Source organism: Neopelma chrysocephalum, unplaced genomic scaffold, assembly GCF_003984885.1.
Source record: "Neopelma chrysocephalum unplaced genomic scaffold, ASM398488v2 Primary Assembly neopelma1_63, whole genome shotgun sequence".
NCBI classification, from domain to species: Eukaryota; Metazoa; Chordata; class Aves; order Passeriformes; family Pipridae; genus Neopelma; species Neopelma chrysocephalum.
Window position 1 is genome coordinate 4,123,749 of NW_020897720.1, and position 25,101 is coordinate 4,148,849.

General features: G+C 50.3%; 2 protein-coding genes across 3 annotated transcripts in view; one reads left to right on the forward strand and one right to left on the reverse strand.

Moving 5' to 3' along the window:
* Positions 1 to 12,842, forward strand: part of PPP2R2B (protein phosphatase 2 regulatory subunit Bbeta) — a 66,569-nt gene extending 53,727 nt beyond the window's left edge. For both annotated transcript variants that reach the window (XM_027683013.1, XM_027683014.1), the window contains 5 exons: positions 5,362 to 5,539; positions 6,765 to 6,929; positions 10,088 to 10,257; positions 10,805 to 10,896; positions 11,416 to 12,842. In XM_027683013.1, the coding sequence (XP_027538814.1) occupies positions 5,362 to 5,539; positions 6,765 to 6,929; positions 10,088 to 10,257; positions 10,805 to 10,896; positions 11,416 to 11,695 (885 nt within the window). In that variant the 3' untranslated portion in view covers positions 11,696 to 12,842. The remainder of the gene's footprint in view (positions 1 to 5,361; positions 5,540 to 6,764; positions 6,930 to 10,087; positions 10,258 to 10,804; positions 10,897 to 11,415) is intronic.
* A 1,941-nt stretch (positions 12,843 to 14,783) lies between these two features.
* The window catches only part of TCERG1 (transcription elongation regulator 1), a 29,827-nt gene continuing 19,509 nt past the window's right edge, over positions 14,784 to 25,101 (reverse strand). Inside the window, 7 exon segments of the mRNA XM_027683012.1 lie at positions 14,784 to 15,980; positions 16,362 to 16,462; positions 16,719 to 16,802; positions 17,687 to 17,866; positions 18,343 to 18,525; positions 19,235 to 19,399; positions 23,752 to 23,902. Of these exon segments, the coding sequence (XP_027538813.1) occupies positions 15,779 to 15,980; positions 16,362 to 16,462; positions 16,719 to 16,802; positions 17,687 to 17,866; positions 18,343 to 18,525; positions 19,235 to 19,399; positions 23,752 to 23,902 (1,066 nt within the window). The 3' untranslated portion in view covers positions 14,784 to 15,778.

Sequence of the window (25,101 nt, forward strand, 5' to 3'; positions counted from 1 at the left end):
CAGTTATTTCTCACCCATTTGGCTTAATGGTTTAAATGCGCTTGATGAGCATCATCCTCTGAGGAATTTCTAACCCACATAGTGCAAAAGGAATATTTAACTCTGCTTAGGGTGTGAAGTGGGGTATTTGCTGTCAGGAGAAGAGCTCTGCTGATTTGAATCGCCCCAGGTCTAGTAACTGCAGCCCTTCAGCCTCGTGTAACAGCCTCGGCGTGCTCCTGAGTGCCGCTCGCTGTACCTGTGCCATGGGATGTATGCAAGAGATAATTGACACAAGTAATATTCAGGGTTTAAACCTTTTCAAAGAGAGGCTGTGTTTGCTTTGGTCCCTCACAGAGCAGTCAGTCTGTGGTGACACTCTGGGTGCTCTGTCCCACGGCACCGGGTGCTGCCGGCGTTTGGCGTGGGCTGTGCCACTGGTGGGAAGGTGTGATGGGCAGGGCCATTGTGTGCCTGATTCTTCATGTTTTTAGCTGTCACAGAGCCCTCTCTGATTAGGAGCTGCCACTTCACACTCTCCAGCAAATTCCATCATAAAGCCTGGTTTGTATCTCCCACTTTGCCAATGCGCTCGGAGTTCTTGGCTCCTGTGCACAGTTTCCCAGGGAGGCTGTGCTGTGCCCCCCCGATGGCAGCCCCAGAATGGCTGTGATGGGAGATGCCTCAGAGGAGGGCTGCTGTGCTGCTGCTGCCTTTCTGCCCCAGCAAAGAGATTTGTCTCTTTTCCTTGTATACATTCCACAGAGCATTTAAGTGGCAAGGCAATTTGGGCCATTTGGCTTTTTTTGGCTATAAAATCCACATGGCAGAACTAATCAATTTCAAATGTTCGTCAGCAAAGCAGTGCCATGGAAACTAAAAAAAAACCCAAAAAACAAAAAGGGTTTTCCCGTTTTAATTAGTTGCTTCCAGTGCCTCAGAGCAGCTCAGGGTGTGGCATCCACACACTCGGCTGCCCTTTGAGGTCCAGCCCCTCAGGGTGTGACATCCCCTTTGGGGGCCTGGCCACTCTGGCCACTCTGGGCTCGCCACCACACACTGGGGGACTGCTGTATGAATTTGGGGTGTGCTGGGGGGCCCTGGCTCAGAGTCACTGACCTTTCAGATATTTTTTCCTCTCTTTTCCACGGCAATGACCCTGCTGGTGTCTGTGTCCAGACGTGCTGTAACAGCAACGTGCCAGGCAGGGTTATCACATGGGTTTGAATCACTGTGAATGGGGTTTGGGAACGTGGCTGTGTTTCTGCACACTCCTCCCTGGAAAAGCAGGGAAACTGTGAACTGCTTGGTGGGATTTTACTGACACGGGCTATTTTTCAGTGGGAGAAGTAAGTTAAAAAACATCTTTTCAAACCATCACCTCTTTAAGGGGAATGCTATTCTGATGGGAGTAGCATGAGGAGTTCAGGGGTTTAACTTCAGATAAGAAAAATGTTCTGTTTGTTCTCTGAAGTCTCTGGAGACTCAGGTGGGTCTTTAGTGGGCAACGAGTCCATGCCCATGTCTGAGAGCAGGCTCAGGGACAGGCAACAGAAGGAGCAGTGTGAGTGCAGTGCTGGGCAGTGAGGGTCATGTCTGGGGACAAGAGATGGAATCAGCAGCTCCATCAGCTGTGTGGATGAGCAGTGAGGCAGCGGCTTTGTCCTCCCACAGGAAGGTCCCTTCCGCATATCACAGGGCAGGTCTTATGTGACAAAATCCTGAGGAGCATGAAATTGTTAGTCTGCCATGAAAATAGTGTTTGATGCTCATTTCGTCTGCAAAATATTAATCTGGAGGTGACATTGGGGAGTCACAGAATGCATCTTGTGTAGGTAGGAAATGAATGGGGAGTGTGCCTGGGGGAGCTCAGCTGCTGGAGGAGCTCAGCTGCTGGGGTGGGTGGAAAACTCACTGGATTTATCCCTGAGCGCTCGCTCTGCTCCTGATTTGCCAGGGACTGGATTATAGTTTCCTTCTCGCAGACCCAAGGCTGGGGTCAATCCAGGCTTCGGTTTGACTAATCCCCCTTGTCCAAATCCTGTGGGAGGCTGTGGAGCAAGCTGGGCACCAGCCGTGCTGGTGCAGAGCAGGGGGGTGGGCTGGGGGGAGTGGGGTTGCACAGTCACCCACTGGGCTGGCCTGGCCTGGCATCACCACTGTGCTGATCTGGCACCGCTGCTGTGCTGGCTCGGCACCACCACCCTCAGCTCTCACTGGAGAGGGATGTGTGTCCTGCTGTAAATGCAGGAGCGAGGAAGGCTCTCCCCACTGGCTCACAGCATGGCTGGCCCAGCTGAGCATGGCTGTGCCTGTCAGGGTCGCAGGGGGAGCTGCCTGCAGCTGGTCCCGCTGCACCTGGCAGGGAACCACAGAGCTGTGGCTGCAGCTGGTGCTGGGCTTGGTCACCCTGGCAAGGTGGGGATTGGGCAGACACCTAATGGATTATTTGTTGGGATTTTTTTATGGCCAATTGCTCAGGTTCAGGTTGGGCTCTCAGTGTAAGTCCAGTGTAGCCTGTTGGGCCCAGAGGGTTTCCGTGGAGGTAACCAGAAACAAACCCCCCTTTCCATTGCACAGAAGTGGGTAGGTGGTCCCACTGCAGTCAGTCATGTCATATTCACACCCTTTGGGAATTCCTGGCCTCTGGTGCGTCCCATGAGGATCCACAGCATCACTTTCCCTTTACGTGCAGGTTGTTGAGTCCCTTCCCTCTGTGGGGCTGTGTGGGAGGTCCATGTCCCCACCTGACCCCCAGTGCAGGGTGGCTCAACCCCGGCACACGTTGGCCGTGGGCTTTGGGAGGTTTGTGGCTGCACTGTCCCGGGAGCTGAGCCCTTGATCCTTTCCCCCATGTATTGACCTGTGTTTTGCTAATGCTGCTGCCACGTGGCACCTCTGGGCAGAGGACGAGGTGTTCCTGAGAAGCACTGAATCTCTGTGGCTCTGCAGGCCACGTCCGTCACAGCGCTGTGGATGACACGGAGAGCTTGGCCACGCGGAGCTTTTCCGCAGGGAGCGTCCGGTGACAGCCGACATGACAGACAATGAAAGGGGAAGCCTGATGGGGACAGGGGCAATTACTGACACCGCATCCCCGGTGCTGTGGTCCTTTGCTCAGGGCTGGAGGTGGCAGGAGGATGCACAGTAGCGGTGGTGGGAAGGCCAGCTCCCTCCACTCCAACCACTGAGAAAATGCATTTTACAGCTCAAGGGCGAGTTAGTGTCTCATAAACTCGGGGAAGCCTTCGCCAGACACGGGGAGAGGGATCAAGTGTCATGTGTGCCTGGAGTGAGTGGGACGTCTCTTCTGCAGGGGGTGCCTGCTAATGGCAGGAAGAAAAATTAAGATGTATTTTGTTTTAAATGAAAAATGACTGGAATTCCCCCCTTCCTGAAAAGAGAAAGTAATTGAATTTATTAGTGCTTTATTTTATTTGACAGTCTTTCTGTGTACTTGATGCGCTTTGTTACACTGAATTACCCTTTAATAATGGGTGTGTGTGACACCAGAGCCTGCCCTGAGGTGGGCTCCAGAGCTGGAGCAGGGATGTGTGAGGAGGCCTCTGCTGTTGAGGATTGCCATGGCACTGCTGATGGAGTCGGGTTGGTTGGGCAGATGCTGACTCAGCCTGTGCCTGCTTCAAAAAAGCATAAGACCCAGTTCCAGTTGCTGTCACATTGCCCCATTTGTTGATGTTCCCTCTCCACTGCAGCTGAGGACTGGGCAGCTGCTCCCCTCAGCCATCCCAAGCCAGGGTTCCCTGTGCTGCAGGATCCCACTGTTGGGGGACAAGCTTTTCAAACCAGTGTGTGCTCCTGGCACATTCCTGACTGCTCCTGCCTCAAAGTGCTTTCAGGGTTAAAGCCTGATTGCTGATACCCTTAAGCAAAAGCTCGCAGCATGTGGGTGCGCTGGTTTCCATATTTCAGTGCAGATTCTTCCAACTGTAGCAGATAAAAATCCCTGCCTTAACAAACCAGTCATGCATGACCAGGTTTGTTGCTCTCGTGGGGTTTTATCTGGGGATGGGCCAAGTCCCAGGCATAAAAGAAGGCTCCCCAGGATTTGGCTCTGAAGTAATGTGGAGAATGTTCTTGGCTGAGGAGTTTGTTGTACCACCGTGGTTGTGAGTGGCTGCCATGTAGGAACAGGTAGGGAATTGCGCTGGGGCACTGGGAGCTGCAGGCGCCCATGGTGCTGGGATCAGCCCAGGATTGCCTGGACTGGGGATGGGGACCAGCCCAGGTCTGACCACGAGCTGTACCGGGTCTCACAGAGCCATCTCGCTGAGCAGAATCCCCTGACAAGCCTTCTCTGTGCTTGTTTTCCTGTCCAGCCAGGCTCGGCGAAGCTGCTGAACCCTTTCTCTGTGCACAACCGTCGTGTTCCCGACGGTCGGACTGACAGCCGGTCCCTGTGGTCCTGGAGCCGCTGTCCCCCGTCTCCAGCTGGCTGAGCAGAGTCCGTCAGCGCAAACGATGCATCATTGGCTGTGTCAGGTGGAATTAGCAGGCAGGCTCGTCACATTAGGCTCAGGCTCTGAGCTGGCAGCGCCAGTGCTCTCGTGTCACTCGAGCTGGCTGTCACTCCCATCCCCACCTCTGCAGCCATGGGAAATCTCTTCAGGCAGCACACAGATAATAAAAGTAATGAAGTAGCTGGAGGGAACAGCTCACTGGCGAGCGGGAGCACGGACTGACACATTCCTGGTGTATTAAGTTTCCTTCAGAACGTTGTGTCTGAAGTTATTACTGACCCCACTCCTCACACACATGGTCCCTACTGCATCTCCCCATCCCCTCTGGGTTATGCTGATTCATCTAAAGGCTGCTCTGTCCCTGGTCCTTCCCTCTGCCCTTGCCTGTGTGTCCCTCTCTCTGTCCCTTTTCATTTCCTACCTCTCTCAGTTTGCTGTGAGGCAAATGCAAAAAGGTTAAAGGAAAACTTGTGCTGACCTGGCTCTTTCAAGAAATGTGTTTCTGTTAGAAATGCTCCAGGAATATCAGATCCCAGCTATCAGTGACAAAACGAGGCAGAAGTTTTTTGGTTGTTTTTTTATTTCAAAGCTGGAGCAGTTGCTGAAGCGAGATCAGAGCCTGGTTTACTGGGCTCTTGCTGCTTCACTGTGGTCTAAGCATCCTGGAGCCTCTCTCAAAATTAGAAGGCTTTGGGTTCAAGGTTTTGCTTGTCCTTCTGTCATACACTTGAGAAGGCATTAGGTTTATCTGGAGAGAGTCTGTTAGGCAGGTGGGATGGAGCACTGGCAGCCAGAACTCTGTGGGACACTGTGGGGGTGTCCCCCCGTGCTGGGTGCTGGCGTGAGCTGGGGAGACCGGACCCTGTCCCTTGGTGCTGATGCTCTGCTCCCCATCCTGCAGGTCCCCGTGCTCCGACCCATGGACCTGATGGTGGAGGCCACTCCCCGGAGGGTGTTTGCCAACGCACACACCTACCACATCAACTCCATCTCCGTCAACAGCGACTACGAGACCTACATGTCAGCGGATGACCTGAGGATAAACCTGTGGAATTTTGAAATCACAAATCAAAGTTTTAGTATCCTTTGGTGCACATGGCCCTGGGGACAGCCCTGGATTCTGATGAGGGCCAGGGCTGTGCCCGTGCCTGCGGGGATGGTGACTGGGCAGTGCAGTGGCTCGCTTGGCTCCACACCCGGTCTCGGTGCCTCAGTACAGGAGCTTCACCCTCTGGCAAGGCTGGCCTGGGCTCAGGAGTACGAAATAGTGCTGCCTGCTGTGCACCTGGCGGCAGAGCGCCCGAGGTCCCCAGTCCCAGGTGTCATTGCCAAGGCACTGCCCTCTCATCTCTGCCTCTGCTGCCGGCGGGAGGCTTGGCTGTGTCCTGCGAGCACATCCAGCCGTCACACCGAGCTGCTCCCTCCATGGCACGGGGCTCAGCTGGCATTGCCACTGCTGTCACCTGCCGTGTGGGTGACACGTTTCTGAATTTACCTGCAGGGTCTGGTGGGGTGGGTGGAGGGAGGGGGATCTGCAGGTGGTGGAGGAGACAGATGCCTTGGGGGAGATGGAGACACTAATGGTGCGGTCCCTGTTATACCCTGCAGCAGGTGACAGGCTGCCAGTCAGCGCCGTACAAATGAGGTCGTACCAGTCACCCTTGTAACAGCTGCATCGGAAATAATAACACGGGGCACTAATCATCAGTGATATTTATATGGTGTTTCCTGCCGAGAAATCCCTGGGGCACAGTTTAGGCAGCTGGAGAGGATTTCAGCAGTCACAGACGTGTGGCTGTGGGAGCTCAGAGTGGGTGTGGGAAAGTAGGGCTGCAGTGCCTGCTTTTTTTCAAAGATGAAGATGAGAAGAACTAAATTTGGGTCAATCCTCAGGGAGTTCAGATGGCCCCAGGGACTTAGAGGGGGTTTTCTGTTGGCTGTTGTGCCCTGGGTTTTGAGCCCCCATGCTGCAATAAAAGATGTTTATTCTGGCCTGGGGCAGATGGAAAATCAGGTCTCCTGCCCTGCAGAGGGTCTCCTGGCTGTGGTACCAGAGCTGGGGTTCCCAGCTGAAGAGAAAATGTGTTGGATGTTGGCTTTCCCTGGCACTGGTGGGAGCTGGGCCCACTCTGTGCTGCAGTTTTGCCCCAGGATGGTGCTGCCACCTGGGAACACCCGGTTTGCCTGGGGCGAGGGGAAGCCCCCGTGCCCAGGGACATCAGCAGGAGCAGGGGCAGGAGGAGACCCCACGGGAGAAGTGGGATTTGAGCTGGGCTGTGTGGGCTCCTTGACTCGCCCTGCCAGACATCGTGGACATCAAGCCCGCCAACATGGAGGAGCTGACGGAGGTGATCACGGCCGCCGAGTTCCACCCGCACCACTGCAACACCTTCGTGTACAGCAGCAGCAAAGGCACCATCCGGCTGTGTGACATGCGCACTGCCGCCCTCTGCGACCGCCACGCCAAGTGTGAGTGCGGGGCCCCTGGGGTTAAAGGAGCACAGAAAAGGGAGTGTGGAGAACCACCTGGGCTTGGGTCTGCCCTACCACCTTGTCTCCTTCTCCCCCTGCTGTGCCAGGCTCCGGTCCCCATGGCCACCCACCCTCACACATCCTGCCTGTCCCCAGGAGGAGCAGCTTCCCCTGTGTCCTGGCTCCACACCTTTTGGGGAGCAGGTTGAAACAACCATGGTGATGGTTTGGGTCCAAAGGGTCGCGGGAATGTCAGTGCACAGCAACTACTCAGCTGTCAATGCCAGAGACAGGGATCACTGTATTCCTTCAGGCTGTTTGTCTGAACAGCCCCGGGTCCTGTTGTCAGCTGTGGTTGATGCCACAGGGGTCAGGAGGGGCAGAAAAGCCCCCTTGAAGTTCGGAGTCAGTGGGGCCTGTGGGGATGGGTGAGCTGCTGTGTCCAGCACAGCCGGTCCCGGCTCAGCCTGCACGTGTCAGGTGGTGCTTGTGGGGAATATTCTCCTTGTCAGCAACTGCTCAGTGGAACATAGGCACGAACACCACGGCATTCCTGGGTGGGCTGGCGAATACCTGCTGCTGCTCATTGTGCCCTGGCAGCTCCTGGAAGGCAATCCCGTGCTGGGCACAGTGTGGAAAATCAGACACAGAGGTGGGACAGACTGAAGGGATTTGGTACCTGCCTTAGAGATAACGAGGTGTGGCAGAGCCCTGGGCTGCCATGCTACATCCCTGGGCAGCCAAACCCCTGTGCCTCCTCTTCTTATGTGAGTTTGCTTCAGAAAGTGGCCAGTATCCCATGGGAAATTAAGGAGACTTTCAGTATTCGGAGTGTGATCACATTACAAGGACAAGATGCACAAACTGGGTGCAGCTGACTGCAGCCCCCCACTAACAACCTGCCTCCAGCAAGCCCCTGGCTGTGTTTGGGTTTAGGTCTCCTGGTGTGGTAGGGAATTACACCCCAGCTGCTGCTTCTGGGATCCTGAGCCACAGTTGCAGTCTGATACCTGTTTTTAACCTGGAGTAAAGCAGACAGAGGAAAGCTCACATTGCTGGTGGTGGTTTGGGAAACACTGAATGGCACTCTTCCCAAATGCTGAGGAAAACACACCTGGTCTGTCCCTGTGTTTCCCAGCCATGTCTCACAGTCTGACAGCAACGGTTCCCAGCTGAAAGTCATAATACAATTAAGGAGCAAACAAAATTCATTTTCCTGTCACTTCAGCAGCAGAAGCCCCCAGCATTTCCCTTTGTTTGGGCACTGCCTGGTCCCACCAGCCCTCGGCAAGACACTGGCGGTGGTGCATCCCGCTCGGTGTGACCTCTCCCATGACATCTCCTGATTGATTCTCCTCCATCCCTCCGAAGCATCAGCTGCAGTCAATTGTGGTTCAGCAGATGTGGGAGTCGAAATTGAGACTTCATCAAAGTTCAAAATGAAAAGCAACATTGGCTTTCAGAGCGAATCCTCCAACGGAGACATTTAATAACTGTCAATATTTAATAAAACTGCTCTGCACATCCCGTCAGGTTTATGTAGATGGTGGAGTCACTGCTTGGGGCAGCTCTGACTTGGTGCTTCTCTTATTAAGGTTTGTTTGCCCACATTATTTGAAGCTCCTCTGTGACATCTGTGTTATCTGGTGTGGAGCTGGCCTGAGGGAACAGCAGCTTTGATAGGAACGCTCACTCCATGAGGATGTGAGGAGCTGATAGGAATGTCTGCTCTGTGGGGACACTCTGTGAAGAGCCACGTGCTGTAGCACTCAGAGGAGCAGTGGCCCTGTGAGGGGATACCTGCCCTGGCTCACCAGGCACGTGGGAATCCTGTGCATTATCTGAAGCACCAGGGGAAGCCAGAGGGGAGACTGGGATCCCAGGAGCAGATGGTAATGCCAGCAAAAGCAATCTTTTTTGGAAAGGATGTGGGACAGTGAGGAAAAGCCCCACTGGGGGTTCTACAGTTATTTCCCTTTAGCAAAAGGCATCGGGCTTTCCACTTGTTTTTTAAGGAGCCACCTGTGATTGTTCCTGCCAAGCTCCTGAACTGCAGGCTCAAGGCACAGCCCCCTTCCCTCGGGACCTGCTCCACCTCATCCTTGCCCTACTGACTGCGCTGCTGCAGCGCTGCTGAACGGCTGTTCTTTGCTGAAAGCAGCTTCAGCTTTGGGTAGAAATAAGAAGCTGCTGTGATCAGGCAACTCACAGCTGCACCTTCACTCTCCAGCATTGCGGGAGTGTCCCTGCCACAATCCCTCCTCCCGTCCCCATCCATGGGCCAGCATTGCTGCCTTTGGGGGAACCCCAGCCACACTCGGCACTGCTGCTGCTGCCCAGGCACGGGATGGAGAGGCTGTCGGTCCCCCGAGGAGCAGGATCACTCCACAGGCTGTGCAGCCCTTCGGGGCCATCTCAGGGTTCAATGAGGTCGCCACAGAGAGGGGACTGGGAAGGAGGGAGGGCTGGCAGAGGGAGCCAAAGTGGGCAGGGCAGCGCCCGCTTGGTGCCAGAGAAAATAGGTTTGTTGTGTAAGAGAGAATTAGTGCTCAGAAATCCTTTCCATGAGCTCAGCAGCCCAGATCTGCTTCTGCAGCAGGAGCAAAGCCACACAAAAGCCTTCAGCTCGAAGCAAAAATAGCTGCCCCAAGCCCCTGCCCTGCCTGGCTGCCAGCTTTGGTTCACAGACCCGCCCGGGGACTGGGCAGCCCCACCTGTGTGCTGGGACCCCCATCCTGACATCACCTGTGTGTGTGTGTGCTGGGACCCTGGTCAGGGCACTGATGTCACTTTTAAATCTGTAAATACATTTAATTTGGAACTTTATTGGTCTCCTTCAGCCTGTGATTTATTCAAAGACTGATCAGATCAAATCTGTAGGTTGCAGTGGCTATAAAATATTTACATTGATGTCAGTTATGCTGCCTGCCAATTCCTGGAGAACAGAGGTGCTGTGCCAGGGGCCCAGGCCCCTGGGCTGTCCGTAGGATCAGTCTCCAATGATCCTTCCTGCATATGGCAGTGTAGTTCCTGGGATGCCTGCTTCCTTCCCAGGAGCTTCCCATGGTGATGGGACAGGGTGACAAGTCCCTGGCCTGGGATCAGGGAGCTCCTGCCTCGGCTGATGCTGGGGCTTGTCCTTTCCTCTTCCACAGTTTTTGAAGAGCCTGAAGACCCGAGTAACCGGTCATTTTTTTCTGAGATCATCTCCTCAATCTCCGATGTCAAATTCAGCCACAGTGGGAGGTACATCATGACCCGGGACTACCTCACTGTCAAGGTGTGGGACTTGAACATGGAGAACCGGCCCATCGAGACCTACCAGGTGAGTGTGGCCCGGCTGGGCACCTGCAGCGATTGGACACCCACTGAGCTGCTTCCTGAGCCATGGCCTGGGCTGACGTTAGGAGTGGCAGGTACACACCTGCTGGGTGGGAGCTTTGTGCCTTTAGATGGTGGAAAGCAAATGAAGAGTTGTTAAATATGGGCTTGAGTGGCTGGGTGAGCTGTCAGCACATCCCCAGGCTGGGGGTGGGTAAGGAGGGGAAGCTCGAGTGCTGGTGGCTGGGACAGCCAGGTGGGAGGCCTTGTGCAGAGCAATAGCCCTGTCCCTGCCACCCTCTGCCAGGGGACGTCCCACTGCCTGGTGCTGTCCAAGCCATATGTGGAGTGTGGCTGGAGGTTTTTAAAGGAGAAGGGTGGCTGTGGCAGGGCACAGGGTGCCAGGCAGTGCCCAACGCTGCCAGCTGGGCTGTGGCGAGTGTGGGGCTGGGCTGGGTCCATCAGCTCCCAGTGAGCTCAGGGCTGGGTCTGCCAGTCACTGGGCTGTGCTGGTCAGTGTGGGGAGCTCATCCCATCCCTCCTGCTGGCAGGTCCATGACTACCTGCGGAGCAAGCTCTGCTCGCTCTACGAGAACGACTGCATCTTCGACAAGTTCGAGTGCGTCTGGAACGGGTCCGACAGGTGAGTGTGTGGCGGTGGGGCTGCATCCAGCCCAGGGATGCTCAATTTGGGGTGGGATGAGGGGTTCCACAGCCCCTGGCAGCCCCTTCCCTGGCCTTTGGCTGGGTGCAGGGTCTGGAGAGGTGCAACAGGGACTACCTGCACCTGCAGCCTGTACGTGAGTCTTGCTGGGGTTGTCTGAGGGTCCCGCTCTCTCCTGGATGGGATCAGCTGTCTCCCACAGCTGGAGAAGCGTGGTGATGGGTTTAGCTCCAGAGTGCCAAAAGCTGGGGATGATGAGTATCCAGGTGTGACTCACTGAGCCAGGCGGCAGGAAGCGTGTGAGGCTGCCTGACCTGGCAGGGCTGACGGATTTTTTGCCTGAGCCATCAGAGCGAGCTGACGAGGCGCAGCTGGGCCTGAGCCAAATTCCAACGCTTACCAGATCTCATTATGCCTCTGAATGTTCAGTCTGCCTCTTGGTCACCAGCAGTTTGCCTCTGAAAAGGTGTGAAAATCATCTGTCCTTCCCCCTCACAGTGTCATCATGACCGGCTCCTACAACAACTTCTTCCGCATGTTCGACCGCAACACCAAGCGCGACGTGACGCTGGAGGCATCGCGGGAGAACAGCAAACCCCGCGCCATCCTCAAGCCCCGCAAGGTCTGCGTGGGCGGCAAGCGCAGGAAAGACGAGATCAGCGTGGACAGTCTGGACTTTAGCAAAAAGATCCTGCACACAGCTTGGCACCCCTCCGAGAACATCATTGCCGTGGCAGCCACGAACAACCTGTACATATTCCAGGACAAGGTTAACTAGGAGGACCAGGTGTTCTTTAGGAGTCTCATGTACTGATACCAGTAAACACACGATTTCAACTGTTTCTTTTCTTTCTTTCTTTTTTTTTTTCCTTTTCCTTCCTGTTCTCTGTTCAGTTCCTGCTCTGCAGATCGCGGTTGTGCAGAGGAGCACTGGGGCACCCTGGCCCAGGGCCATGGGGGGCACCCCACGAGACACCAGATTTACACAGGGAGAGCTGAGATGTGGTTGGGAGTGTCAGGCCCGGCTATCCCATGTCCCCAGGCAGCAGTGGGGTGGCAGTGACCCTCCACTGATGGCCGAGGGGGTGATGCAGGGGGGGCTGTTGGCTGGGGAGGAGGGTGTGGGGCTAACACACCATGACCCCTGGGCAGCTCTGGTGACAGTGGTCCAGCTCCAATTGTTTTAAACTTGATCCAGAAATACTCCACCTCTTGTGTTGAAGATTGGAACGTCGCCTCCCTTTGCCATTTTCCACATTTGTCTTTTTATTACAATTATTTTGTGTTTTAACAACAGAGACAGCAAAACCAAACGTAAAATGGAAAAGTTCAGTTTTGCAATGGATGAGCTTAAGGGGGGGGATGTGCTGCACCCTCAGATCTGTCTGCTCCAGCCAGGCTGCCCCCTCACCCCCAGACCCCTCCTGAGGATTTGGCTTTGTAGATACTGTGGTGCCTTCTTTGGTATATGAAATACCTTTATAAACGATGCTTCCGACCTGCATTGATCGCAAACCAAACCGACCCTGGGCTCTGCTGCAGTTCTGGGCTTTGCTTTGGTCATTTTCCTCATTCTGTTGTGAGCTCTTGCATGTCGTGACTGACTCTCTCTCTCTCTCTTTCTCTCTCTCTCTCTTTCTTTTTTAATTAATTTATTTATTTATTCAATTTTTTTAAAAGATAAAGTATAAGTTGCTAATTTATGACCTTCTAAAGAAGAATCCAACCGTATATTGCTGTTAGCCCCTGACTGTGTCAGAGAGAGGCTGTCTGCAGTCCTACATTATAATAACAATGATAATAATAATAAAACCAGTAACTCTTTCTCTCTGCATGGCGAGGCTGCCTCTTTCTACTCTACAGATTGGTCAGGTCCCTCTTTTACTTGAGCAACTGTTCAATTAAAAAAAAAAGACTGGATTTTCCGTAAATCAGAAAACTGCTCCTGCAGCAAGAAGCAAATGAATAAACGAAGTCAATACAAAATCCAACACCATCACTTTGGCAGTGGCTCTGCAGGGGTGACCCCACTGCCATCCCTCCTGTGGGGAGCATCCATCGCCTGGGGGGCCAGGTGCCTCCTGGACAGCCTCTCCGAGGATCCTGGAGTGTCCCACAACCAGGGAGACGAACTGCTGCACACCCATGGAGTGCATGGACTGCCTGGAAAACCAGGAGCTGGGTGGCCGCAGGGACCCCTCGGGGTGCGGAGCTGCTGGGACGCCCTGGCCCCGCACACCACCTTCGGAGGAGCCATCCCAAGGCAAAAACAAAGTGCACTGGCTTACGGATTTATTCCAAGGGATGGCTTTCAGGAGTAACATTTTTTTTTAAACGAAATGATAAAATAAAATAGCAAGAGTAAATGAACCATTTTTTAAGAAAATGCTCTTTTTTGGTTCTGTAAGGAAAGCCTGCGCTGCGGTGTCAGAAGTAAAGTTGTCCCAAACGTGTCTGTGTGGAGTCGCTGCCTGTTGTGCCTCTTGCGCGGGGGGAGACGGTGGCTCTGCAGGGTCCAAGGGCCCCTGGTCTGAGGGTGGCTGCCAGTCCTGTGCTGATGAGGGATGGCTGAGGGGTCCCTGAGACCCCAGGGATTCTCTGGGTCCCTCTGAGGGTGTGGGACGTGGGGCCCTGTGGAACCTGGGGAGTGGGAGTACCCGGACCTCCCCCACTCAACAGCACAAACCTTGGTACGCGCAGCTCTGCAAGGAGCTGCTGGTCCCCCCACAATCCCTGTCCTCATTCTGGGCTGTTCCTGCTGATGAATTTAAACAGCAGCCTTTAATTAGCAGCTGCAGGGCACAGACTGTGCTGTCAGGGACATGTTCTTCAGACACTCTTTTACCTCCACATTAACTATGGGACCTTAATCAATTGAAGCAGCAGAGATCCAGCCCTGGCTCTGCTCTGTGGGGTGCAGCATGTCCTGGGTTGCTGAGCCTGGTTGCTCCACAAGGCAGAAATGAGTCTGGCTTTTCAAAAATAGAGTTCCTTTCCCTTTCTCAAGCTTGCTTGGATTTCACCTCTGCCCTGCTCTAAGTGCTTGGCCACAGCAGCAGCCCAAGGGCAGGGCTGGCCAGGGGAGCTGCTGGGCTGTGACAGGAATGGTGCTAGGAAATCTGCCAGCATCCTTTAAACCCAACCTTCTCTCCGAATGAGGTTCCCACAGGCTGTCCCTGCCTTTGGGGACACAGGGGACCCTGCCTGAGGGGCTGCCAGGGGGGACCAGCTCTGTGGTGTCACACATCACCCGCACATCCTCCAGCAGCAGCACCCCCTGCCCCGGGGCCCAGCTTGTGGGTGTGATTGCTTTATCCACAGAATAAGCAGATAAATAAATGTTAATGAACATCTGGTCTCCATAAACTAGGTCAATTAAAATTAATAGCCATCTCATTCATTTAACGAGTTAACCATATTCTAAAACAGCCATAAGAAACACACGGCTTCCTGCCGGGCCACACCAAGTGAGAGGAAATCCCATTCCCATGTTCCACCATGAGCAGCACAAATCCCTCCAGGCTCTCTCAGTCTTTGTGAAACACCAACTCTTCTCTCTTGATGTTCAGCCTGCAATTCCCACCCCTGGAAACGAACACCAACTGCTGACAAAAAAAAAAAAAATAAAATCACTTTCTCAGGGAAGAAGGGGCTCCTTCCCCAGCCCTCAGCCAGGGGAAGAGACCCACATCAAACACAGAAGCAAACTTTGGCTCTGCCAGCCCTGCCAGTTCACGTTCAAGCAACAGATGAAAGAACTAAAGGAGAGTATCATTCTGCTCACCTTCCTTGCCCACACACTGACCCCACACTGCTCAGTGCCACGGGCCCTGTTCTGCCAAACATATCCAAGAATGTAGGCGGTATCACTTCAGTTGTTTGCTTTACTCATAAATTCACAAGTCCAGCAAAATTCAACAGAAATTGGGATTAGGCCTGTACAATCCATATATAAAAAGGGTTGGTTTATTGTAGTTCAAATACATAAACTGAACAATCCCAACATTTTCAAAATTAAACTTTAGAAACACAAGTTTAACATTCAAAACAGGAGTATAGTTTACAAGAATTGCCCAGAGAGGGAATCCACAGTCTAATCCAGAGTATGTAAAGATCACTTTATCGTAAATAAAAATGTGTTTATACAACCGTCCTGGCCTGCTCGGTCACCTCTGGGATGCACCAAGTGTTTCCAGCTTTGAGCAAAAGTTATTAGACAGATCTTCACTTGGGCAGAGCAACCTGACTGCTGCTAATTGATGGCTGGGGGCAGGAACAGAGCAGCCTGTGAACAAACCTGGGTTCGTCTCTGAGTCCCAATTCTCCGCTCAGCTCTAACCCTGGCTTTAACGGATTTAGTTCCGTTCCCAAGGGTGGAAGCAGAGAACTGGGACCGGTGTTTCCAGGGCAGGCTGTGATCAATAATTTAAGCTATCAGAGCATGTCACCTCCTCAGCCAGGGACTGCAGGAACCATGAGGCAGCTTGTGGCACACACGTAAGACACGCTCAAACCACGACGTGATCACGCCTGGGACTCACATGTATGACAGTGCTGAGAGGAAAGCCCCAGGTACCAGACATCCACACCTCACACACCCCGCCCCGAGACCCACAGTCACCTAACAGCCCCCACCTTGGGATTTGTCAGTCATGCCCCAATTAACTCATAAATACCTTTAACGTGGGGCTTTGTTGTTGTTTCCCTCCCCAGAGACCATTTTATGTTCACAAAAGCTGCTCCTGCCTCTGCTCCTCAGATGTTTGAATATATTCACGGCAATGGATGTGTGTAACCTGACAGATGGCTCATGCAAGCGTTTGGATTTAACAGACACCCTTGGATTAGGAGCATTCCGTAACTATTTCGTGGTTCTCCGGGTGGGCTCGGAGGCGGTGGGCGGCGGGGGTGGCCCGCGCCGGTCCAGGTCATCCACGTAGGACACGATGAGCTTGCGCCGCTCCTCCGGCACACAGTCCAGCACCAGGTACCGCTTGTCGTTCTGCAGGATCTTCTCCACGTCCTTCAGGTGCTGATCGGACTCCTGGATCAGCTTTTTGGATCTGAAAGCAAGCGAGAGAATTATCACTGGAGCACAGTCCGGGAAACCAGGATCCCCCCCGCTCGGGCTCAGGGAAGCTGCCCCACCATAAGGAAGCACAGGGACAGGCCAGGCAGGGAAGGGTGCAGGGATCTGGCCTTTTTCTGAGCTAGAAAGTTGTCACATTAGGTTGGGACTAGGCATGTAGAAGTGCTCTGGGCACAGGAGACAAAGGCTCGTTGCCTACACTTGTGCCGTGTTAATTAAGCACCATGAAAGACTCAAGTAACTTAGACATCAACTTGTTTATCAACTAAGTTATCAAATTAGACATCAGTTTGCTGCTTTTTATATGGCAAAGCACAAAAAAAGCCAAGTCCTGCGCTGGCATCACGGTCCCCACCTGTAGGTGATGAATTTGGTCTCTTTGAGCAGCGTCCGGAAGTCAGCTTTGGCAGTGATGTATTTGTCTCGGATGTATTCCTCAAACTCCCTTTGCTTTTTCTGGAAGATAAAAGATAAAATCAAATCACTGAATGCAGCTCCAGTACTTCCTGCAACTGAACACACTGAACACCAGCTATAATTACATGTTAATTACACTTTCCCTTATCTTTTACATTTTTAATTTTTCACAAACTGTATGTAACTACTAACACCTGCATTCACACAGAGCACAGCCCTGTGCAGCAGCCACCAGCTCACTTCTCTGTACCCTGCACCACACTGGAAGTTGGCAAGAACAACACAAACCACTTACCCTGTCACTCGAAGAGAATTTAATGCACCTTGGATCTTCTTTAATGATTTTTTTCACTTCCTTCCATGTTGATGTTAAAGTTATCTTTCAAAAGAAGCAAAAATAGTTAAATTAAAAGAAAATTAGATTCGAAGAATACAGAATGCAAACACTGCTACCACTGAAGCCTTTAAGTATCTCCCAAGTCCACTGAGAAAGTTGCTGCTGTATTTAAGTGTTGAGTTTTGCTTATTCGCACTACTACATTTGTATTTTTAACTAGCAGATTGTATATACTGGCTTTTCCTTTGTATTTTGAGATGGCATGTTCAGGTCAAGGTCCTCCAAATATCATTTACTTCCCAAAGTCTTTTTCTAGTACATATTCATGTATATGAATGTGTTGTTAAAAGTTACTTTCAGAAAATCTGCCTCTAAACTAAATTAACTAATGCATTAAAAATGAGGTAAAAACTTCCAGGTTAAGTGAAAGCTGCTTGAAGTTGGCACAGAACTAAAAGAAAGCAAGTCTCACTAAACCCCCAAATGCACAAAATCAGGGATGGATTCCACAGCATGAGCAGGGTAAAACTTCATGTTTGGCAGCACTAAATAAAGCAGGAGATCAAAACAGATGAACTGGGTAAGACTATACTGATGGTCACTAAAGCAAACACCCTGGATATCTGAAAGAGCCAGAAGCCAGACCGTGAAGAGTATCAAATAACTCAGTGCTGAAGAAACAAAGAGAAGATGAAAAGATCACTGATTAAAAGCTTCTATGAAAATGAATTGTAAGTCCAAAATGGCACTCCAGAGAAACAGGTAAGGAAACATAATGCACAGATTTTGTTATGAAGGAGAAAAGAGAGTGGTGAAGCAAAGGGGCCCTGGAAATAAACCCAATCATACTGTGGGACAGAAAAACACAAAAAGAGAAACCCCAGTGGGCTGCAAAGATTTTCAGTTTGAACATCAGCAGTTCTTACCGCTGAAGTTTCATCCAGAAGTTGCCTGAAGTGTTCCCTCTTCTTTTTGGTAAGTGCCTCAATGTGTTCGTTAAAGAGCTTCTCTTTCTCCTCTCTCTCGAGCAGGGACCCCGACTCCCAGCGGTGATCTTTGCGCAGGGTCCTCCTGGTGTCAGACCAGGACACGTCTGAAGAGCGCACCTGAGCCAGAGATGATTCGTTTTTAGACCAGTTTTTCTAAAGTTCATTGATAATTCTTACATCCTTTTTTTTTTATTATTTATCTTGTTTGAAGTTAAGGTTAAAATGAAAGATAAACCCCCAGCTTTTAAGAGGAGACTGTAGCAGGTGCCCCACGAACACCGAACAGGCAGTGGCAGAAGGAATCCCTCTGCATCGGTTCAAAGCAGATGGAGACACCCCACTGACCCAGCTGAGCATTCTCAAAACCAGAAGATTCCAGCACTCTCTCCTCTGTGCATAACACCCTATGTTCACCAGAGTGCTTGGAAAGGCAGCCTCGGAGATTATTATTTCCAGAGACAACGGGAGCTCTGCCAAAAACCTCAATGGGATTCCATCTCTGTATAAGCTGAGCTCCAAATGCCAAAAGGCTTTTACAGGGAGCACCAACCTAAGCCTGCCCTGAGCAGCCGAGGGGCCTGTCCGTGCCTCACCATGTCCGAGAGCAGCGCTTTGAAGTTCTGTATGGCCTCTTCCCGCTTGTGCTGCTCCCGCTCCCGATCGATCTCCTTGGTCTGCTCCGAGCGCGCTTTCTGCACCTCCCGCTCTCGCTCCCGCAGGCTTGCCTCGATCCGCGCCTGGCGCTCCAGCTCCTTCTCCTTCTCAGAATCTAAGTTCTGAAATGCAGGAACAAAGCTTTCTCAATAAAAACAACACCTTTCATTAGACAGGCAAGTGAACTAAAGGGTTATCAAACTGAAGGCAGCTTGGAACAAAATACTTCAAAGGGATTTGGGATCCATGGATTACAAGATTTTGCTTCAAGAGCTGTGCTGTAGCATTACAGGGTTTACACAGGGGAGAGGCAAGCTTGGTCACAGAACTATTCCCAGAAGCACATTGTGTTCAGCAACAAACTCAGAATAAGGGGGGACAGCATGATCATTGTTGGCCCAGTTTTGCATAATCAACCCTTAATTGCCTGGAAGAGAAAGGTAGGAATACTGGACTAAGAGAGAAGCAGCAGTGAAAGAATTATGTATGAACACATATCCCTGAAGGAAGCTCAGTTCATAGGGAAAAATCATGGCAAGGGAAATGCTGCCCATCCTAGGAGGAAGTAATCAATGTGGTGCCTGTAGTTTCTGAAGTTTTACAGTCAATTTTATAACCAATGGCTTCACAGGAGTCTCTGAGGGATAAATTCTCCCAGATATCATGTGTGTGCACGCAGGTCCCACACACACCCCACCAGGGACAGAACTTTTAAGTTCCAAGCTGCCATGCTGGGGTACCAGCACAGTAACTCTGTATTGAATTCTGTTCAGCAAGGATCAGTCTGCCCACAGCACCCCCCCAGCCACACTCCCCGTGCTCCCTGCTGACCTTGGCTATTTTCTCGATGTACTGCTTGAACAGGTCCTCCCTCTGTGAGGAGCTGTCCACCGCCTTGTACCGCGGGTCAGTCTCCACTTTGTCCTTCACTTTGCTCCAGCGAGACTGACTGTCCAGGTGGTGGTTTGCCAGCAGCTCAAAGAAGTCCATTTTGATCTGTTGTACAGACAGAAACAGAAAGACAACGCTTGAGAAAGACACTTTGATATCCCACCGTTTGCTCTTATGAAAAAAGGAGTCGACTTACCTCCATCAGAGAGAGCATATTAACATTACATACCATTGCAATTTAGAGAAATCACTACAACTCTGAATTTAGCCATAACTGCAGCCCAAATTCACTGTCCCTTGAGATAATTTTGCCAAAGCAGATACATTAAGGTGATCTGCTACACTTTAGATGAATTCTATTTTTTAAAGAACAATCCACCAATAGAGTTATTATTATTTTCCTCCAATTTAAGCTTGTTTTTGAGCTTTTATATATATCAAATTAAGAAGTTACTGATGCTGCATAATAGCATTTTGCACATCAGTACTCCAGAAGCCATACAGCTTGCAACAGGGCTCTAGAGAAATCAGGTATTTATGGATTCATCCTCCAGGTGTACAATGAACAGAGGTGAATGCTTGGATCTGCCGACAAAGAGCAATGTCTTAAGATGGATCTAACCAATAAAGAATTACCCACATTAAAATTAAGTAAAATCTATAATTAAGTAAATTATATTTAGGATGGACATGCACATCTATATAAAAGTTTAAGGAAACATTTTAATCTACTTTGTCAATTGGAAGTGGCATGTCAGCACTCTGTCCACAACAACTGCCATAGCAAGGGTGGCAGAGGATCAATCATGGCAGGTTTTATTTCAACACAACCAGAAACATGTTTTCATTTGAAGTCCCAGAACCAGCAGTTGTAAGGGCAACTAGTGTGCCTTTATTAGATATCTTGGTTTCTGGGGCAGATGATCTCCCTGTTCCTGCTGCACTTTATGTCCTTGGTCACCACTGTATCCCTGGCAGGCTGGTTTGGCACTTCAGCCTCCCCATCCCTGAAGCAGAGGAGAGGGGCTGGGTCACCTTGCTCGCCAGGGGCCAGGGAATGCTCAAGGGCCCTGCAGGCAGGGAGAAGGGTTCTGCCTCCACAGCTCCCCACACCCTGCTGCCTTCCATAGCACCCCACATCCTGTCGGGATGCAAACTAAAGCTGGCTTCATGGCACAGGAATTAAAAACCCCAAATCCAGGAGGACTGGCCATAGGTTATTTTCTCCTTATCTCCCCTCCTCATCCCTTAAAAAATGGAAACCAGCAGAAGCAGTTTAGCTGCAGAACACTGAGGTTCCTTAGGGAAGGGAGCAGATGGACAGAGCAGGCTCCAGCTTGCCGGAGACCTGGCACATCCCCATCCCCTAAAATGTGTTTAGCTACAGAACGCAGAAACGGAAGGAAGGTCAGCACCAATAGTCTGCAGCCTTGCCCACCAATAATTTTAGTTCTTTACAATATTAACATATAAATGTAAAAGGCTCTATAGGCTCTTTCTTTACTATCCCAAAGGAGACTAAGACATTAAAGCAGAAATCAGAGAAAAGCCCGTTAGTGCCAGTGGGATGTTGTGCTACAGCTACAGCACTATTGCTTTATCTTACAGGAGCTCAACAAAATGCTAAGCAAACTGTTTATTCATTGTAAAATTAAGAATGTTGTTTCAAAATATCTTAAAACATGCATGCAGTATTGAAATATGAAGCTTTCTAAGCCATGGCATTTGAAATACTTGTTAGAAACCAAATAGTTCCCAGCTGTTACCACAGAAGTCTCTAAGGTAAGGGTATCTCCAAGCTCCTGCACAAATCACCTGTGCATGGATGTATTCCACAGGATGAGGACTGCACACCTGCCACACTGCTGGGAGCACTGTGGCACGAGCAGCCACACAAACCCTTGCCTGAGGCCACCACCACAGGCTGCAGGGAGGTGCTCCCGTGGGAGCTGCCAGCAGCAAACCCTCGGTCTCCTGGGAGCTCCTGCCCAGCAGTGTGGCTGCCAGTGGCATCCCTCATTCCCTCAAGACCTCCTGCCTGGCTGTGTGGGCACCAGTAGCACCCCTCACTCCCTCATTCCCTCACTTGCTCCTCCCTGGTTGTGCAGCTGCCAGCAGGACCAGCTGTGGCCTCTCCAGCCCCCAACTGGACAGGGATCAGGAGGGCACAGCCAACTCCCTCCCCCAGAAAAACCAATGGCAGGCACTTCAGGCCTCAGTGCTCTAAAGCACAGCTTACACTTCTCTCAGGTGCCCTGTGCACAGTACAGGTGTTGCCACATCATTCCTATTTTAAAAAAGAAGGTGAAAATGTCTCAAAAAATTGAGTCTAAAACATCTCACCAAGGAATAACCTTTTCAGACCCCAGCTCCGGATGGTGAGTTCCATGTGCCTGCATACAGGGACTCGCTCGACCAAGTCAAGTATCACCCAGAGCTCTGGACATGAGGTGGGTGACAGGGGACACAGCCACCAGCATGGGGCTGCAGGGCACCTACAGTTCCATTAAGTCTGTAAAGTGGGATGTCAGGCTCATCTGCTGCCAGGGCTCGTCCTGGGGACATGGAACAAGGCCGTGTCCTGGGACAGCACAGGATCAGCTTGGTCACTGTTATCTGCCCACAATCCCTTTCCTGATATCCCCAAGCTCCCCCATATTCCTTCTCTCTCTCATCCAAGAAGCGTTGGCATCAGACTTACTCACTGAAATTAGGCACAGGAATAAATCCAGGCATTGGAAATGCTGGCTGCACCATCCCATCCTGTAAGCCATAACTCCATGAGGCAAAAATCAAACATTAGATAATCTAAAACCCTTACGTTAAAGATTTCTATAAAGTTGATCCTCCCTAAATAAAGAATTTGGACTTTTACAACAGACTGAGAAAGCTTCAGGTTAAATGCCTTAAATTTTCTTTTATGTTTTAAGCACTTTCAAAATCAAAGGAAAATAAGGCTGAAAACATTTCAGGTGTATTTAGAAGTCTTTTTTTTTTTTTTTTTTTGGCAGTTAACACATTGCAGGTACAACTCTCATCACTTCACAAGGAAAAAAACTAAAAAAATGTAAAGTACCGGAACTGCGGGAGGCTAAAGTCACCACACAGAGATACCAATGCTTTCCTCACTAGGGAATCCCATAATATTTGCGTGTCAGTGATTGACAGCTGTCAGACTGAACTGATTGACAGGCCGCACAGCACATAACTGTAAAGTCTATCCACTTGTTATAAAACAGAATACATAAAATGGTTACAAAAGGCTTTTGGAGAAAAAAAAAACATTATTCAAAGCAAACAAATACAATCTCTCTTCTTTTAACTTTTCAACTTTAGAACAATCATGCAACAACAATCAAGCTAGTATTTATTCTTTTAAGTCTTCAATTGCACTATTAAGCTGCAAAAATGCTTTAAAATTCCATATTCACAATCAAAATGCAGTATGTAAAATCTAGTTTTGAACTACATCAGTTCCCCTCTGAAAGCACAATCATTTACTGAAGACAGCAGCAATAAGGCAACATTTGTGAAAATTGAGTACAGAACCAAATTAGATCAGAGCATCCAGATTTTAAAAATATGCAAAGATTCCTGAAGAATGAAATTGTCCCCAGATCTGTCCCCCAGCACTTCTCTCTCCCAAAAGCACTCCAGGTAGGGAAATCTGCAATAACTTCATACTACAAAATAAACATTGCAGACTTTCAAATATCCAAAATGATTGGCCTTCAGAGGTGACCTCCACTCACACACACACAGGGACGTGGCAGTAAGTGGCCCCAGGTTCTGGTGACCCCATCTGATGTCCTCTCTCCAGGGGAAAGAGCTGCTCCCCACCAGCAGCAGTGTGGGCACATGACACTGGGAGTTCATTAATCTGTAACAGCTGACCTTTAAATCTAATCAGCAGCAGTTTATACATAAGATCTATTTACTACAAAAGTCCCTAAGTGTCTGTTTTGAGATGGAAAGGAAGGATATGGGAACTGTTTGAAATTTAACTGCAGTACCCTCAGGGAATTGCAAGTCCTGCCTACCACCACTGAGGGAGCACAGAGGTAATGGCAAGCTCTGGGGTTATAGCCAAAGAGGACACGACTCCTTTTCCTTTTCATGCTTCAGGATAATAGAACTTATTAAAGAAAATAAAATCAAGCATTACTCAGGTTTAGAAGACAATGTTACTTGCTCAGGTAAATGAAAAAAAGTCATTATTTAAGCAAACTCAGCTTCACAAATAAACACAATTCAATTCTAGAAACTCTAAAAGTCAGTAAAACTGCAAACTTGAAATAGTTCAGAAAGACCAGGGGGACACCACTGAAGTGTTTGCCCGTAACACCTCTAGGAAAGCGCAGGCCCAAGTCTCAGGGAAGGCTCAGGGAAGCCAAGCACTGGCTCTGTCCCATCTCATTCACACCACTCACACTGCTGGAACTCAAGAGTCCCCTTACCTTCTCTCCCCTGGTCTTCGAGTCTTCCTTCTCCTTCTTTCTTGCCGCTGTGATAAACTCATTAAACAAGGCCTCTCGATCTTTCATCTTTTCAATTGCCTTGAACCTCGAGTCTTTAGCATGCTTGGCTGCAAATTCACTAAAAGTAGTTCTGCAACAAAATGGCAAGTGAACTCATTTGGCAGAGCTGTCTGGGCTGGGAGGCAGGTTCAGCAGGGAAGTACTTCCTCTGCTGCAATACATGCCAGAGCACAACTTAAAAATTCCCAAAAGGCAAATCCTATAGTCTCACTACAGAGCTGCTTGACCAATGAACTCTACAAAAGGAGCCAGCACTCACACGAGAGGTGTTGTCAGAGACTTACAGGGGTGGGTTGGTTTGTTCAGATACAGCCACCTGCAGAATGGGCAGGTGCAGAGAGAGACTACAGTGCAACCAAGGAGAAGAAATGAAAAAAACTCAGTTGTCTACAAAACTCTTCTTTTCTGTGGGTTAGCAGTTCAGCCACCAACCAGTCTGTCCAGGTATTTCACAGCTGTGAAACCAAAAATCTCAGGTGCATTCACTTGCAGCCAAACCATGCTAAGAGTTCACCAGGAAAACCAGTCTTTGGTAGGAGTCCCCACAGAACACTGGCTGTACCAATTCTTCCCCCTTCAGTGCAGAGCCTGAGCTTAAACCACACAGAGCTGAAACCCCTTCAAACACTATGGGCAGCAGCAACAATCCTGGGCTTTTGACCCATCATCCCACAGCGTTTCCCTGACCGTTCTCTCACCTCCAGGGCCAGATTCCAACCTGTGCAGTAGGTACAGTACTGCCACTTACCTCGGAAAAAAATCACTACTGTGCTTTTTCCAAGCTCTGATGCAAATCTGGCCCCAAGAATACGTGAGACACTTATAATCATAGGAATGTTTTCATCACAGCATGGAAATAATTAGACTTGGAAAATCCAGCCTACTGTTGCTGTAGGGTAAATTGAAACAAGAAGAGAATTTGGTAGCTTATTCAAAAGGATTAGAAAGTGAATGTACAGCTAGATTGAAGAACAAGAGCTGCTCAAGTGAAGTGGAACACAAACTCTTGAGCATGTTGGACTGAGATAGATGATAAAAAACCAGTCTGGCACTCACAGAAGTACAGCAATATCTTTAGACAAACACTGAAACCAGAAGACAAAGGATAAGATTAAACAAGACAGTATTTCAGCTGGAACTCTCTTTCCCACCCCAGCCCATAATCAGGTAAAGAATCAGTCCCAACATGACATACTGGAGATATGCTGGAAGCTGAGGATACTAAACCCAACATAACTGTTTCTTAAAGCATTTCCATGCCTCCATTCT